Source organism: Nyctibius grandis, chromosome 1 (genome assembly GCF_013368605.1).
Source record: "Nyctibius grandis isolate bNycGra1 chromosome 1, bNycGra1.pri, whole genome shotgun sequence".
In the NCBI taxonomy this organism is placed as follows: domain Eukaryota; kingdom Metazoa; phylum Chordata; class Aves; order Nyctibiiformes; family Nyctibiidae; genus Nyctibius; species Nyctibius grandis.
Genome location: NC_090658.1, coordinates 101,284,689 through 101,303,722, shown reverse-complemented (window position 1 = coordinate 101,303,722; position 19,034 = coordinate 101,284,689). Strand labels below are relative to the sequence as shown.

Genomic DNA, 19,034 nt, shown 5'->3' with positions numbered 1-19,034 from the left:
TTTGTCACTACCAAGAAACAGTCATTATGGTGTGACTCTCATTCTTTTTTCTATGCATACAGCATTGCATTTGCCTCTCTTAGAATACATTTTTTTTCTATAGTCTACCAAGAAATCCTGATTAAATTTGCTTATTATTAACTACACTATCATTTTCTGTGGTCATCTGCACATTTCAACAGAAAGAGTTTTGTATTTTCTACCACGTCAAAGTACTACAAATCACTGGTCCAAAACCAAATTGCTATGAAGTCCATTAAAAACATTCACAGGGGACAATAATTCCCAATTTATAATTATTTTCCTCTTTGACTGTTCACTCAGTTTTTAGTTAATTTAATAAGGTTTACAAAAAAATCTAAGTAAAATTTTAAAATTAGAATAACAATTACTTCACCGATCTTCAATTCTATAAGCCCAATAATATAGTAAAAATATTTTAATCTGTTTGTACTTTTTTTAATTCTGAAAAAAAATCCAAAATTTATCTTAGACTGCAGTCTACCTCTTTTATAGTCATCTTGGCAGTTGGCCATAATATGCATGTCTAGCTACACAAACTGTGGTATCTTCTGCTTCATCTGTATGGGGCCAGAGGATGTGTGGTGTGTGTGCTACAAAAAGCAGAACATGCAACTATTTGGAAACAAAACAATTTTCCTGTGTCAACAAATCTGACTGGCTATACCCGTTAAAGTGTCATCAAGACCTAGATTTCTTTCTCCTTAGAATTGAACTTGCTCCATTAAAAGATTTATTTACCTTAATGAGTGAATTGCAGTAGAAAATATTTCTCCATCACTGTCTGTCAGGTCTTCTCATTAAATCTGCTTTGTCTGATGTGATCTGCTTTCATTAAGCTATGTTAACTGTAATTAATTATGCAACTACACACTGTTTTTCTGTTGATAAATCCTATCTTAATATATACAACATGACTTTGGCTCCTAGGATGATGGGCAACAACGAAAAGAACAAAGGAAATTATTTATGACTACTACAGCTGTACTCTGAAATACGAGATATGAGAATTGAGAGATAAAAATATGAAATACAAGAATATAAAATGCAAAGAGAAGCTCCAATTCCTAGGAATTAATAATTCCCATGTTTAACTGACTCAACATCATCAATAAATACTTCCTATAACTAAGCATTATTATCTAGCATAAAGTTAACGTACATTAGTCAGCGGGATTTCTTAAGAGAAGCAGAAATAATTTTACAAACATATAGTAAATTACTTAATATAATATAAGTGGAGTATTAATATTACAATTACTTATAATTAATACCAACTAGTGATCAAGGACTTATGCCAATAACTGTTACAGCAATACTGAAAAAATAAAACTATACTGTTTCAATTCTAAGTATTTATTACTCTTTGAAATTAAACTAGAGATTAATTTCAAAAGAAAAATGATTTTTTAAATTAGATTTCAAGATTCAATACCTTGATATTTTAAAAATTATTTTGTTGGTTTTGCTTTCTTTTTTTTTTTGAGATGGAATACTTAGTGCTAGTTATACAAATGTAGTGAAGATTTCAGTACTTCCAAATCTGCTTTTGTAAAGAAAAAACCTAACAGCCAAATTTCTCTCAGCTGGAATTCTCAAATTATCTCATCAGTATTTGATTTTCTGATAATACTGAAAATACATATTTTCTATGGGGAAAAAATGAATTATGATCACGAAAGTTACAACTAAGAGAAGCATAAAAAAATGGCTGGACAGAATCCATAGTTGTTTGTGTCCTCAAAGAGAAGTTAACCTATGATTGATGTACAACTGCTTATCTTCCAAATAAAGATGTCACACCACAGACTGACTGTCAAGGAAAAGGCCAATGATTTTCAGCTGTGGTTCAGTATAATGTATATTTTCAACATTTGTCTGCTTAATCTTATTTGTCAGTCTCAAAGGCCTGCTATACTCATTTTCTATCAGGTACTATACCATTCACTTCTATAGGCATCAAAGTTTAAACAAAAAAATTCCAGCCTTTGCTATGCCAGGTCATTTAGCTCCATCTTATAGCCTAATTCAGTGTCTGCTAAGAAAGTATCACATCTTATACTGGTCATGGAAGTGCATTTTTGAGGATTATTTTATGAAAACCTTTACTGTTATACAACTATTTTGCTTGTATCTAACAGTAATGTAAATGTTAGCATACTTACTAACTACACAAAAATTTGGTACCCAGTTTTTGTTTGCTTTCCTAAAACTTAATTTTTATTTTTCTTTTGTGTTTGATTAGTATTCACTTTGATGTCTGGATATGTTGTATGCATTTTACTCATTGATTAATTGCATCATTTCTGTACTCTAATTGGTATACTGTATTTTTTGCTATTGCTTGATATAAGTGGACATAAGTAGCTGAAAAGAGCTAAAAATTCAAAAAGCTGTTTTGAATCTAATATTTCTATCATGTAGGTAAGGTAACTGGGAGACACAAACATTCTAAAATCAGTATATCTTTTCATGAAGCCTTTCATTTCAATGCAGCAAAACTAGACTCAGTATTTGTTTCATCTGCTATCAACACTGAGGAGAGGCAAAGTCTCAGAGAGAATTCCTTGCCATCTATTTGATTCTTGTGTGGGTATATTATACATAGTACACTCAACAAACCAAGACTTATGTTCTTCTAAGTATGATTATTTTAGTGGTCTATTAGCATAAATCTCTGATATGCAATATTTTGCAAACTTCCTCAGATTTTGTCTTAAAGTATATTTATATACTATTGCTCTACTTAATGTATATTTATAAATAGTATTAAAAATGTTCTTGAAATATTTTAAAAGAATTTTAAAAGAATTTTCTTCAGAATGAAGAATTTAGCAGATAAAACATACTTATTTCTTTCAGTAATACAGATTTCATTAATTTCTGAAATTATCATTTACATGTATTTACTTCACTAACTTTATCATGCTCTTAAATACAATTCTTGTTATAGATCTGTTGTAGATCTGCTTACATACCTGTGAAAGTGCAAGTATTTGAATGAGTAACAGCTGCTAAACAGCTGCTCCTAGCAATTAAGATCAGGGACTAAGGGAAAGGACAAGAAGCACCAATTGGAAGACTGGGATGCAGTCAGGAGGGTTATGAATTTATTTCTTAGTGACACTTGAAAAGTCCACAACAGTATCTGACTTAGAATCTGCACACAGAACTAGATGTAAAAATATGGGCTGGCCACTTCAAACAAATGACTGGAAGCTTCTTTTCTCTGTTCCCATAAGTAAATAGGAGAAACAATCCTTGGTCATGTGTATATAGCAGTTTTCAGATCAGGTAAGACTCCAGGAACATGAGCAAACATAAAGAGTCAGGTAGAAAGCGTTGGGAAGAAAATATCAATGACTCTTTAACTTTTGTGACTACAAGAAAGGCAATGATATTTGGATTGAATGAATATGTTCCTTGTATGTATGTTCCTTGAACATACAAGGAATATACAGAGAAACTGTCAGGCTCTTGAATGCATCAACAGGCTCTAATTGGCCTGACCAGCCTATAATCATCTTTCTCCGCACTCTTCCTTGGTGACCTCTTTCCCTTCTCTCATAGGCTTAACTGCCTGTGCTCAACGTCAGCTCTGATGCAGCCCAGCACTGTCACCTTGGATCACCCTACTGTGAAAACAGAACTTGCCTGAGATGTCCACACTTTCTTTCATTTACTCATGAGCTGCATTTAAGCTTAGGCCTTTGCACTAGGTCCTTTCCTGAGCTATTTTGTCATTATGCCTTTATCCAGCTTTGTAACTTGTTGATTCTTATCTGTTGATTTGACTACCCAGCTTAACTGCAAACCTGCTTCATCACCAAGGAGTTATCTGGTAATCACTGGACTTTTGGCTGAATCTGTGGATCTGCTGTGTTCTTGTGGGTATTGAGGAATTGTGCGTCTTGTTGGTGAGGACACCATTCCTGCCAGCCTTTCTGTCACCCTCAGTTCCAATTCTCCTTCCCTTACAGAGTAGACTACTCTTCCTACTCCCTGAAGCAAGGAGCAACAGTAATCCTACTACATTTTTTCTGAATACCTAAACAGATAAATAGACTAGGACTAGATAAATGGCTCTCGGTGACCCTGCTTGTTCAGGGTGCTGCACAAGATGACCTCCAGTGGTCCTTTCCAACCTCAACCATTCTGTGATCAACTCCTGTTATTTGCAGCGCGAGTGGTCATTTAGAGTAACCTTTAAGTTGTTCCCAGTTACTGGTGTTGGATAAACTACATCCTCTCTTTTGACAAGCTATGGCTAGAAGAATCTTGGTACATGATGGATCTTGCTCAACATTTTCAGGAGCTATGTTGAGAGTAAAAACAAGCAGAATTACATTTTTTCAAATTGTCATTTGTAATCAACCTCAGCGCACTGCGGTTTCATCATCAAACTTCTAAGTCTGTGTTGTTTAAATTACTAATTTGATTCTGGTTAAAACAATGACAACAGATGTACTCAGTCCAAGTGATGTATTTTTAAAGGCTGCAAATAGCCGTGATTATAATCTGTGTGGATAATAGCACTGGACCACAATTAGTTATATATTCTTTTTATCATAATAATACTCTTCAGTTGTCTTACTCCATATAGTACAAAACATGGTCTCAGTAGAAAAGTAATAAAAAAATCCCTATTACCCAAGTGAATCATCCTTGTGTTATTGATTTAAATAAATAACAAACACATAAATGTGTGTCCCTCTTGTCTCTTAGAGTAATGAATGCATTTCAGGTTCTTCTTGTCTGAAGCTTTTATACATTGGAGCACTGAATTAGTTTAACATGTATTAAATTACTTACAGTGAATCCTCCAATTATATTAAGACACAATCCTTCATTCAGACAGTTGATGGTGAGCAGCCTGCAGTAGTCAATTATTTCCTCACAGTTCTTTCCAGTGAATCCTGGCATGCAGCTGTAAATACACCAGTGTATTTTAAGAACTTGCATTTTAAAAGTTAATTGTATTTAATTGTATTCCGTAATTCTATTAAATAATGTTCTTGCGGTAACAAAACAGACCTCGTGTGTTATTTAAAATAAACAGATCATGTTTTCAAGCAATTAAAAATCAGTTGCAGGATTCTGGATATTTTTTTTCTTCTCCATAAAATATTTTTTTTCATTGATTAAAGTATTTTCATACCAATACTTCATATAAGCTTCGGGAAATAAAAAACAATCTCGAATGAGGCAATATTTAATAAAAAGCTGTAAATAAGGTTTTGGAAATCTGTTAGAAAGGATGGGTCAATGAAACCATCAGAGAGGAAAATTAGAAATATAATGATAAATGAGGTTTAAGATAGTTAGCATCATCGTTACTAGTTATTAACAAAGAGTAGTCAATAATGACATGCTCAGGTATGTAAGGAACAATGTAAGGAACCTGTGGAGAGAACAATGCATAGCTGTTTTTGTGTTTGCTTAATTGTAATTCAGTATTATCTTTAAAGGAGAAAACTAGCATTCTGTTTTGTGACAGTTTGTTAGTTCCATGTGATGCCAATGGAGCCATGGATAACACTTCTATGGTAAAAGGAAGTGCAGACATTTCTTTTGCTTCATGTCAGCACTTGTCATTAGCAGGAGAACGTCCTTTTTTTACCTAGCCCTTCAGTGTTTTAAAAAAATTCACTATACACAAAAATAAGAAAAGGATGATATTTAAATGGATAGTAAACAAGTCTTATTCAAAAGCAATAATGGAACAGTGTAGAAAAACACTTGCATATTTATATCTTGCTCAAAATGTGCAAAAAGTAAAAGCCAGACTGCAAAAACTCTCTTCTGTGTTTTGATAGATACGTAATTCCTACCAAATTCACTCAATATATTCTTACAGAATGTTTCTCTGTCTAAGGGCTCTTTCTGTCAGTAAAGATTTAATTAGAAGAGAAAGGAAACGGCCAGTTAGCTGAAAATTTGTGTTTGTGAAGGAACCCAAAAGTAATAGGTGGGAAGTTTCTTTAGCTTTTTCTGAGGGACAATTTGCCTAATGACTCAGCCCAGAAGCTGGAAATCATGAAGATACAGAATTGCTTCTGTTTTTTTTTCTATGCTCTTGCTCTTAAAGGATGTGAGATTCAGTTGTGTTGCTTATGTTTCCCCATTTTAAAAAATAATGCCATCCCTGGTTTCAGAATTCATGAAAACTCTCACAGTTATGTAGCATAGAAAAGTAAAGCACATATTTTCAATAGCAAATGGTCAGGAAACAACACTCAACAGAAATTATCTAAGATAACTGTATTTTCTAAATCAGTTAAAGATACCTAATCAGTGGGTATGGCTATGCCTCTGAGGGATGCACAGAGGCATCTAGCATGTCCAGAAACATAAGTCACTTATTAGGCTTTGATGGACAGAGTCCAGTTGGAGGCCTGTATCTAGCGGAGTCCCTCAAGGGTGGGTACTGGGACCAGTACTATTCAATATATTCATTAATGACTTGGATGAGGGAATAGAGTGCGCTGTCAGCAAGTTCGCTGATGACACAAAACTGGGAGGAGTGGCTGACACAATGGAAGGCTGCGCAGCCATTCAGAGAGACCTGGACAGGCTGGAGAGTTGGGCAGGGAGAAATTTAATGAAATATAACAAGGGCAAGTGTAGAGTCCTGCATCTGGGCAAGAACAACCCCATGTACCAGTACAAGTTGGGGGCAGACCTGTTGGAGAGCAGCGTAGGGGAAAGGGACCTGGGGGTCCTAGTGGACAACAGGATGACCATGAGGCAGCAGTGTGCCCTTGTGGCCAAGAAGGCCAATGGCATCCTGGGGTGTATTAGAAGGGGTGTGGTCAGCAGGTTGAGAGAGGTTCTCCTCCCCCTCTACTCTGCCCTGGTGAGGCCGCATCTGGAGTATTGTCCAGTTCTGGGCCCCTCAGTTCAAGAAGGACAGGGAACTGCTAGAGAGAGTCCAGCGCAGAGCCACGAAGATGATTAAGGGAGTGGAACATCTCCCTTCTGAGGAGAGGCTGAGGGAGCTGGGTCTCTTTAGCTTGGAGAAGAGGAGACTGAGGGGTGACCTCATTAATGTTTATAAATATGTAAAGGGCAAGTGTCATGAGGATGGAGCCAGGCTCTTCTCAGTGACATCCCTTGACAGGACAAGGGGCAATGGGTGCAAGCTGGAACACAGGAGGTTCCACAGAAATATGAGGAAAAACTTCTTTACGGTGAGGGTGACCGAACACTGGACCAGGCTGCCCAGAGAGGTTGTGGAGTCTCCTTCTCTGGAGACATTCAAAACCCGCCTGGACGCGTTCTTGTGTGATATGGTCTAGGCAATCCTGCTCCGTCAGGGGGATTGGACTAGATGATCTTTCGAGGTCCCTTCCAATCCCTAACATTCTGTGATTCTGTTAAACAGGCTGAATTTCACCAGAAATCCCTGGAGAGCATCCACGTAGTCCATGCATAGAACCATTTGGACAGAGGTAGGTGGATATAGGAAAACCTTCTCTAAATAGTTATATTCTTGAGGCTAGTATAGGCACAACAACAGGTGGACACTCTTTGCAGGTAGCAACAAACTACATCATCCTTACTCTCTGTAATGCTCTGTGTAAATTCTATAATTATATTACTACAATTCCAAGTACTTGGAATGAAAATTCTTGCAAGGCCTATTCTTAAAAAATTTCTGCTTCACTTATTGTAGCTAAAAGGAGTTTTTCATAATACTTAGCTGTTTTTATTTCAGCATGTTCAAGATATCAGATAGTTACATACTTATTTTTCCCTCTAAACAAGAGTGCTCATATCAACAGTGTGTTTGTTGTCCTTTATATTATAGCACCATTCATCCATATATTATATTTATATATAAAAGAAGTATAAATTAAAAAAAGATATTGTATCTTTTATTATAATTCCATATTTAAATATCACTTAAAACCAAATCAGAGCAACTTAATTACAACATTTGTTTTACTGCTTTGTTTTTACTGGTGATCCAAAATCAGGTGAAAGAGCACCTAGATTTCTTGATTCAATTTACTTAAGTAATCTATGACTGTTTTATAAAATAGATAATTTAGTAAGCCAGTTTTAGAAACTGCCTCTTCTAATTTTTATATTTGCTCTTTTTTCCTTTTTTTGTTTTTGTCGTTCTTTTGCGGTAGACATACCAATGTCAGAGAAGGTAAGAGTAAATTAAGATCAAGAAAGTTGACAGTGAAGTTCCAAAGACGAGGCTAACAGAACAAATTTTCTCACACCATCATTTCGCATTTTTTGTGAGTTTTTATTGTCCTAAAGAACAAGGTTAAGAGAAGAAGATACAAAGTAAACAATCACAATTTATTGTGATGGATATTCTTGTTCACTGCCTATTTGAATTCACCTTAAATTTTGACATTTAAGAAAATATGCTACTATTAGATTCTTAGCACAAAGTTGTGTACGATATCAAGACTGAAAGGATGGAATGAGGATACAAGATAGTCATGCATCATAATTGAAGTGAAGAAAATTGTATTGACTCTGTTTGGTTATATGTTTAGAATGGAAAACAACTGCTTTCCCAGAGAAGAATGGATAAGTAGACAGAAGCTGAGATGGTGATGGATATAAGCAGAATGCAACTTGGGCATAAGGAGAAGTAGACAAAACAGGGGCAACTAAAACAAGACAAAAAGGATTAAAAGTTCAAATCAGTTATTATTTGGATTTGTATATGCATGTGATCTAAACACCATTACCTTTATTTAAAATGTTAAAATACTGTAAAAGTGGATCAGAGGGTAGTATGAGACCAGATGAAACACATGCAGATTTTGGGGAGTAACTAGACATAGTAATAACCTACAGTATTTGACAATGATTACCAAAAAAAGAAACAAAACGTCCACTTAAGACTTTGAATGAGTGGCTCCAAACCTCATGAATAAAGTAAACATTGTCAATGGTAAGTTTCCAGTTTGAGTATCTATCTGCTTTAGGACAGCAGTCCAGGCTTTCTCTGTACCTCTGTACAGAGAAAATTCAGAACCTTCAGAAGATGCTTCATCTTACCTGTCTTGGATATTTCTCTTTGGAAGAGATAAGTCACTTTCTGGAATCCTTCTTTTCCTTCACCAAGTAAGTCTGGTGTGCAGCTTAGATGCTAGGGAAAACTATGTGAATTGAATACTATCCAAAGATTTACTTAAACAGCATGTACACGGCCAAGCATTTTATGAAGTTGAAGGATGCACTCTTCATTACTCTATTCAAAAGTTTTCTCTCTAGGATCTTATTTCCCTTTTTTAGAGCCTTCTTAGTGTTAAAAATAATAGTCTTATAACCCATCCCATTTCTAAAACTAGCTCTCCACAAATGTGTCTTGCCTGTCTTGGCAAATACGTATTTTACAGGTACCACAACTGAATGTATAAATAATACACAAATATTAAAAGTAAAATTGAAGCACCATTTCAGATATTAATAGGATCTTAATGCCTGATATTAGTAGTAAATAAGATTGTACCATCTGAGCCCAAAACTAAAACCTCTAGTACCTAGCTTTACTACATAATTTAAGTGATTCTCTTGATAATTAATATAAATCATAGAATCATAGACTCATAGAACGGTTTTGGTTGGAAAAGACCTTCAAGATCATCAGGTTCAACTGTTAACCTAACACTGCCAAGTCCACCACTAAACCATGGCCCTAAGCACCTCATCTACACGTCTTTTAAATACCTCCAGGGACCTAATGACTTCCCTGGGCAGCCTGTTCCAATGCTTGATAACCTTTTTGGTGAAGAAATTTTTTCTAATACGCAGTCTAAACCTCCCCTGGTGCAACTTGAGGCCATTTCCTCTTGTCCTACCGCTTGTTATTTGGGAGAAGAGATTGACACCCACCTCAGTACAACCTCCTTTCAGATAGTTGTAGAAAGCGATAAGGTCTCCCCTCAGCCTCCTTTTCTCCAAGCTAATCCACCCTAGTTGCCTCTGCCACTCCTCATAAGACTTGTGCTCTAGACCCTTCACCAGCTTTCTTGCCCGTCTTTGGACACGCAGTTGGGTTGTTGATTGTCAATTTATACTTTCTGTTATACTGATCTAAGTAATGACTCTTATCCTCACAAAGTATATCAACAGATACTTTTCCATACTTTTCCATAGGTGTTTTTATTAACCAATTTCTATGGTACAATGAGGTTTATGGTACAGACTATTTCTACCAGTGCTTTATGAAATTGTAAATTATACAGTCTGCATTGCACACAGGATATTTTTTTTGTAATATTTTTTTAAAGAAATTAAAAACATCTTGAAATTAATTGCTCATGTTATGCATATTTTTAAATGTAAGCTTCAGGCATCATTTCATACTAATTCATGCACCAACATACTGTGTAAAAAACTGTCTATATAATAGTAAATTATTAGTAGCTTATATCTTGGTTTAAAGTAGTGGAAAATAAATGATAACACTGTTGTTCTGTGCTATACATATCTATATGGGAAGATCTAACTCTGTGTATGTGTTTGTATGTGTTGCATGTATGTATATATGTATTTAGCTGTGAGTATAAATAAAATTGTATGTCTTCTTTTCTTCTTTGGGAAAATTGTAAACAAAGTTCTAATTACATTTTAATTTCCAGACTTCTCAACTACATCTCTTCTGATGGACTATAACTTTATGTTGTATACTTCCGTTATGTATTTGCAGTTTCTAGGTTCATTCATAATGTGTTTTCAGGCTTTTGTCTACCACAGCTTTCAATTTTCTGCTTTTATGAATATCCTAAAATTTGAAAGTTGTTTTCTGCACTTCAGTAATGCTTAGCAGAACTTACTTCAGGCAGCCAGATAAAAGCCAAGCAAATGTGAAGAGTACAAATTGTACTCCTTAGTGGTGTAAGAAAATACCTAAAAAGCTATTTTAAATGGAATGAAATTATTTACCTACTGGGTCTCTTCTGTTATTTTCAAATGGATAATTTTTAGCATGATCTTTCTGAATGAAGGACTCTTTAATATGCTGCTTAAAGGATCAATCTAAGACCTACTAATGCGTGTCTGTGAATTTGAAATTAATACAGTTGTCTTAAACTTTCAGAAACATAGCATAAATATCATACACCCTGAATGGGAGTGGTACCTGTACTTTAATTGTCTCACTTGTCATCAATGTGTCAGGAGTTATATATTTTATCTTACAGAATTAATGAAACAATTTATAACTCATTAAATATTTTAAATCTTTTGGTAGCACTTCAGGAGTTTTCAAGAAGACTAACACAGTAGGGCACCAAAATTAAATTAAAAATCATTAAAAGAAAAGTTTATAGTTTTCTGTGCTCTCTGTGACTGATGATGTCTTTTCTTTCTGCAATCAGTGGGATATCATCAAGTGATAAAACGAAGTACTGAAATAAATTAATTTCGAATCTTACCGGCAGCTATAGTTTTGCTGTTGAGCTACACAAGTTGCATTATTTAAGCAAGGCAACAATTCACATGGATTCAGTATTCTCTCACACAACTTGCCGGTGAATATTGGCAGGCAGATACACGCCACATCCTATAGAAAAGAAGGAAATTAGAAAGAATTATTTGTTGTAACCAAGGCAATACGGAAATTAATGTTTACTTCCATTACTGTAGAGACCCTAACTAGGTCAGGGTCTCATCATATTAAACAGTTTATAAAAACAGAACAAAAAGCAGTCCTAGCCCCAAATAGGTTACAAACATAATTTAGGACAAGTGGAATAAGCCTTCCAGCACAGAGTGGTTTTTGCTAGCTGGAAATATACCAGCTCTAAATTTGGCTGACTTTGTGATTTCATAACTGAATCAAGAAGGAGCTTTATAATTCATTTATGGTTTTTCCTCTTTTCTGAATTGGTTCCAATGTTATATTTCAATCTATCAAATAGTTACAGTGCACAAGGTACCTCAGATACCAAACAGTATCCTCTAAACTAGAGTAGGAAAAAATGGTTTGTATTCTTTTTTCCCCTTCAATATGAAGCAGAGACTATACTTCTCTACGACGGTGAAAGGTATCTGTCAGTTACTGCAATGTGTAATTTACAGAGTAGGAACAGTAAGTTATTTTACAAAATAAGTAAAATTATTAAAGTTATTAAAGTTAGTAAAGTTATTAAAACAAAATATTTATTAGAGCTGACACTTTCACCCTTATTTTTCTATATAATGTTTTTTATAGGCCTTTTGATATCAGAAAGTAAAGGAAAAATATATAGGGGTTTATTCCCCCAGTGAAATTGGAAGTGTTTAGGTGTTTTTTTCAGAATTAGTCTTAAAGGCATGATCAGGGAACTTTATTTTAACATCTTCTGAGAGATTTCTATATGTGTGAAACAAACTACTGCATCTGTTTGTCTATAGAAATGATCATACAAAATAGTATGTGCTAGTTTATCTACTAGACAAAATATTTAGACATATTGCATAACAGAAATATATAAATTTGACAATTTAGATGTCTCTCCTTTTCTCTCTCTGTGAGTGAGTATGTATCACTGGTATATGATAACTGAGCTTTTGAACTCTTCTTTCACCATTTTGGTTCTGCATAATCACTGCTATTTGCAATAGTCATGTTAATGAAAGAACTTCGACAATGCAGTCTGAAAAACTACCAGATATGTCTCTGTTATTAAACCTCTGTGAGTCTGCATGAATGTATTCGATTTTACAAAAAGAAAAAAAGCAAAAAAAAAGGATTAAAACCAGATACCACAGGAAAAGCAAAACCAGGAAACAACCACTAGGTAATAACGATGACAGATATATCAAGTTTTATATCAGATTTTATTAGAGAGAAAAAAAATGAAACAACTTCAGTAATTTCTTAAGTGACCTCCAAGTAACTGACCTGAAAATGTGGAAGTTGGAATTTTTAACCAGAGAAATATTAGAAACACTACACATTCAGACAATGTTGTGTTTCTTCATGAAGCATGCAATGCTAATTTTAAAAGTTACATTAGAATTAAAAGTTTTGACACTTTAATGGAAGAGATCCTCTGGGAAGCTATGTCAAGGCATATGAATGACAGGGAGGTGATTAGAAACAGTCAACATGGCTTCCCAAAGGGAAAATCATGCGTGACTAATCTGGTGGTTTTCTAGGACGGAGTGACTGCGTTGACAGATAAAGGAAGAACAACGGATGCTGTCTACCTTGACTTCTGTAAGGCCTTTGACTTTGTCCCAGACAACATCATTGTTGCCAAATTGGAGAGATACGGGCTTGATGGATGAACTGTTTGATGGATAAGGAATTGACTGCATGGCTGTGTCCAAAGAGTTGCAATCAGCAGCTCAATGTCCAAATGGAGATCAGGGGGCCGATACTGGGACCAGTACTGTTCAGTATCTATACTAATAATATAGACGGTGGGATTGAGTGCACCTTCAGCAAGTTTGCAGACGATATCAAGCTGAGTGGTACAGTTGATTCATTAAAGGGAAGGGATGCCATCCAGAGGGACCTTGACAGTCTTGAGCAGTGGACCTATGTGAATCTCATAAAGTTTAACAAGGACAAGTGCAAGGTACTGCACCTGGGTCAGGGCAATCACCAGTATCAATACAGACTGTGGGGTAAAAGGATTGAGAGCAGTACTGTGGAGAAGGACTTGGTTATATTGGTGTATAAAAAATTGGACATGAGCTGGCAATGTGTGCTTGCAGCCCAGAAAGCCAATTGTATCCTGGGCTGCATTAAAAGAAGTGTGGCCAACAGGTCAAGGGAGGTGATACTCCCACTCTGTTCCGCTCTAATGAGGCCCCACCTGGAGTACCACATCCAGCTCTGGGAACCCAGTACAAGAAAGACATGGACCTGTTAGAGCAACTCCAGAAGAGTGCCATGAAAATGGCTATATAGAAAGGCTGAGCAAATTGGGATTGTTCAGCCTGGAGAAGAGAAGGCTCTGGGGAGACCTCATTGTGGCCTTTAAATATTTAAAGGGGGCCTATAAGAAAGATGGAAAAAGACTTTCTACCAAGGCCTTTAGTGATAGGACAAAGGGCAAATGTTTTAAACTGAAAGAGGATAGGTTTAGATTAGGTATAAGGAATAAATTTTTTATGATGAGGGTAGTGAGACAGTGGAACAAGTTGCCTAGAGAAGTTGTGGATGCCCTATGATTGGAAGTGTTCAAAGTCAGGTTGGACAGGGCTTTGAGCAACCTGATCTAGTGGAAGATGTCCCTGCCCACAGTGCGAGGGGGGTGGACTAGATGACCTTTAAAGGTCCTTTCCAATCCAAATTATTCTATGATTCTGTGATTCTATGATTCTATGTTCAAACAGGGTTCTCTGAAGTTTATACTTACATTTGGCAAATTGATACATGTACCTCTGTTCTGACATGGCCTTGAAGAACATTCATTGATATCAATTTCACATTTGTGACCAAGAAAGCCAGCAGGACAATCACAAACATATCCAGACTGATTATATTGGCATATGCCCCCATTCAGGCATGGCTGAAATGCACAAGGATCACCAGGTTCCTCACAAAATGGACCTAAAAGAAATAAGGATAAAATATTTGGGAGTGTTTGAGTGAATGTTGCTTCTTGATATGCAGCCCATAAACATTACCTTGTCACTATGTTGTGTTTCCCTATTATTTCTCATTAATTCTATTTTTTTAATTTTAGAAGGGATTGAGAGGCTTTTATTTATTGTGGTTTTCTTAAATTGTCTGCACTGTGAAGCTCCACTTATGAACTTGGACGCCTGTAAACTATCACCATTTAAAAAGCAAAGAACTTAAAATATTCCTGTACGTTTTGTTTGTTTTGCTGAATAAACATGGTAGAAATATGTGGGAGTGAGTAAACTCATCTGTAGCAAAGGGAGAATGAGAACTGGAACCATAGTCCCAGGAGACACTGAAGAGTCACTGAATATCTCTTTTGAAGTGGTTATTATTAAGAGAGGTTGCTCCCTTTTCTGTTTATAGATCCAGCCAGTAGTGAAGCTGAATGTATTTTCAGTAAGTGCACACACAATCACTCACACACACACGCACAGAGGTACAATACAGACACAGTGACCACATGGTTCAAGACGGAGAGCAGTGTCTTTCCTTGCACCAAATAAACACAAACAGCACTTGTGAGCGTCAACAGCAATGACGTTGAACATTTTCCTCTGCTCTGGCTAGTCAGTATTTAAATTCACCAGCAAACATACACACTCCCTCGCTTTCTAAATGCACAAATAAACCCACATTAATGGATCCCTCAAATATTAACGCAGGTTTTAAGTCTGTCTGATATCCATACCCGGATTGCTGACCTCTTGCCAACTTGCTGGCTCAGACCTTGAGTTATTCCAGATCTGGGTATCATTTTAGTTGCTGGCTGGTCCAGCTTAACCCCTGCTCACTAAGCAGGTTGGTAACACAGAGACAGTAAAGAGACGAGACTGCAGTGGTTAGATGCAGGGCTCAGCTAGACAAGCGTAATGTGTTGCATCCCAGTTACACTCAGTCAGCCCCTTTATCACCTTTTCTGTGCATTTTCTCATATTTGTACTTCTCCCATCCATCTTGATCCCTACCTTTCTTCACCCTTTTCTTCTTCCAGATAAACAACCCTTACCTAAGTGTTTGTCCCCATTGGCCCCAGTTTTGTCACCTCCATACACAAATTCAGTATTTCAGATATGGTTACCTAGATAATCTTGGCTTTATGTGGGATTACTGATATGGCTACCCAGGCTCTGTTGGCCTTGCAAGAAAACAATCCCTCAAAAGTCCCCAGTTCCCCTGCTTTAATTATCTGTGAAGTTTTCCTGTCTCTCACAAAATTCTCCTTTAACTGTCTGTGGAATTCAGTCATCACTCATGGTACTACCTGTAACTTTTATCAGCCACTCACTCAGTTATTTGTTAAGCTCAACAACTTCTCATGTTATGTCCAGTAGTTTCCTATGCTCTGTTTAGTTATTGTAACCCCAGGCAGGAATTTACTGATCTGCCTGCATACCTTAATGGTTACGAACTGCCCGAGTATTTTGGACAATTAACTCTCTTTAATTTTGCAACATCAAAGATACAGCAGAATTATAGCAGCTAAGAATTTACTTCCATTTATTTATGGAAAATTATATAACAAATATGCTTTTTACATATCCTGTACTTCAGTAGTCTGATTTAAACCCACTTTCTTAACACATACTTACAGATTACATCAGAAGCATTTTTCAATAATTTGCTATAGCAATAACATTAACTTCATAATAAATCTATTCTGAAGTAGTTGTATGTATTGATTCCACCTTTTGTTAGTCACTTGAATCAACTGAATTAAAATCAAACATTCATAAAACAATAAATTATACTTTACAAAAAGATGTATGCTTTTGAAATGGTAAACAGAATGCTTTTAACTTAGATTGTAAACTGCCAGGTAAACATAGCTTACTCGTTCTAAACCAATTAATAGATAATTATGGGAGCCTCTAATAATTTCCTTACCAACACAGACTAGCTATATCACAGAATCACAGAATCACAGAATGTTAGGGATTGGAAGGGACCTCGAAAGATCATCTAGTCCAATCCCCCTGCCGGGGCAGGATTGCCTAGACCATATCACACAGGAACGCGTCCAGGCGGGTTTTGAATGTCTCCAGAGAAGGAGACTCCACAACCTCTCTGGGCAGCCTGTTCCAGTGTTCAGTCACCCTTACAGTAAAGAAGTTTTTCCTCAAATTTAAGTGGAACCTCCTGTGCTCCAGCTTGCACCCATTGCCCCTTGTCCTGTCGAGGGATGTCACTGAGAAGAGCCTGGCTCCATCCTCTTGACACTTGCCCTTTACATATTTATAAACATTAATGAGGTCACCCCTCAGTCTCCTCTTCTCCAAGCTAAAGAGACCCAGCTCCCTCAGCCTCTCCTCATAAGGGAGATGTTCCACTCCCTTAATCATCTTCGTGGCTCTGCGCTGGACTCTCTCTAGCAGTTCCCTGTCCTTCTTGAACTGAGGGGCCCAGAACTGGACACAATACTCCAGATGCGGCCTCACCAGGGCAGAGTAGAGAGGGAGGAGAACCTCTCTCGATCTGCTGACCACACCCCTTCTAATACACCCCAGGATGCCATTGGCCTTCTTGGCCACAAGGGCACACTGCTGCCTCATGGTCATCCTGTTGTCCACTAGGACCCCCAGGTCCCTTTCCCCTACGGTGGTCTCCAACAGGTCTGCCCCCAACTTGTACTGGTACATGGGGTTGTTCTTGCCCAGATGCAGGACTCTACACTTGCCCTTGTTATATTTCATTAAATTTCTCCCCGCCCAACTCTCCAGCCTGTCCAGGTCTCTCTGAATGGCTGCGCAGCCTTCCGGTGTGTCAGCCACTCCTCCCAGTTTTGTGTCATCAGCGAACTTGCTGACAGCACACTCTAATCCCTCATCCAAGTCATTAATGAATATATTGAATAGAACTGGTCCCAGAACCGACCCTTGCAACTGTATGTATGAGGAACAACACTGACCAGGAGATCCAAATATCACACTCTGTCTCTATTATATACCAGAATAGCTGATGCAACAAACACTGTACAAGAAAATTCCATTAGTAGAAAAAGGATCAAAACAAAATTTCCTTTTTATCACTCAGTTCATTGGAAATAGTTGTTCCAATAAGGCAAAATGAATTGAATCTATCTTTTAGGACATACTATTCAGTTCTCTTTAGAGTCAGAGGACATTCAAAGAATCTATTGTGAATTTGTTGCTCTCCCTCATCACCATAGTAACCAAATTACAGTAAAAATGTATTGCAACTTGCAGAGGTTAGGGCCTGCTAATAGGAAAAGCCAAGAAGGCCATTCCTCAGAACAAGGTCATTGACTGGTATTAGTGCATATATAAGAGAATATTTGCAACATGAAGTGACGTGGATTGGTAAATTTTTTCTTATTATGCAATTGAATATTTAGCTGTCCTGTTATACTTCAGTACGATATTGTACGCTGGCAGTACTCATACATAAGGTTATATATCAATGCTTATCCTATTTTTTTTTTATTTGATTGAGCACATTTGACAAGAATGGGTGCTCCTGACCCACCCACATTACTAAACAGGAGAATGCAAATCAGCAAAACAGTGACTCCAACAGCTCTACCCAAAGGAAAGCCAGAAAGTGTAATCCCACAAGCCAAATGGATTAATGAGTTGTTCCTGCCATTTTCTACCTCTGAATCTATTCAGTCTTCTCCGTTTTTTCTGCCACCATTACCAATATATTCTTAGCCTTTTGTTAAAAAATGGCACTGGATGGGACTATTAGAACAGGGAAAGACTATATAAGAAAAATAACACAAAACAATGAAGGCCAGTTGGGGAAACCAGATGAGAGAGATGTCTTTTTGGTAATGCTATGCTCATTTGTAGCAAAACTAGGAAAAGGGCATTGTTCTGCTAAAAAAAAAGAGAGATCGTGCAACTTCCTTTTAGGGAAGACTAAAATTAGCTAGAAGACGAATAGAGAAAAGCCTGAGAGGAGATGAGACAATATTGTTAACCACAGCATGGGAGATGTATCAAGGAAAAAAATGCATAGTTCAAGGATGGCAAAAAAAAGGTGTTTAACTTCTTTTCTCCTTGGCATCTTCTTGCAAAGGGCAAAAAATTATATTTTTCCTTTTTTTTTAATTTGGAAAAACAGAGCGTTTAGTGTGAACTGGAAGCTAACTACCTAACCAGGTCAAGGGGGATCATTTTAAATGTCTGTTTTCTAAAGAGTGAAAGGTAGCTTGATTACAGCCCTTGGACGGCGAAAATATCAAGCACTAAAGAGATCATTAATTCAGTGAAGTGTAACAAAAGCAAATGACTGAAGAGAGAAGAAAAACAAAATATAGAAAAACCTCACATATTTTTACCAGTGAGTTGTCTGTACCAGACTACCCTGAAAGAAATGGATTCTACAGTTGCTGATGTCTTCACATCAGTGCTTTTTAAAGATATTACTTTAACCATATACAAGACAGAAG

At 36.7% G+C, this 19,034-nt stretch overlaps 1 protein-coding gene across 1 annotated transcript in view; it reads right to left on the bottom strand.

The window, feature by feature from the left end:
• The window catches only part of EYS (eyes shut homolog), a 1,023,158-nt gene that overhangs the window by 935,249 nt on the left and 68,875 nt on the right, over positions 1 to 19,034 (bottom strand). Inside the window, 3 exon segments of the mRNA XM_068405393.1 lie at positions 4,834 to 4,948; positions 11,433 to 11,560; positions 14,352 to 14,545. Coding sequence (XP_068261494.1) covers positions 4,834 to 4,948; positions 11,433 to 11,560; positions 14,352 to 14,545 — 437 coding nt within the window.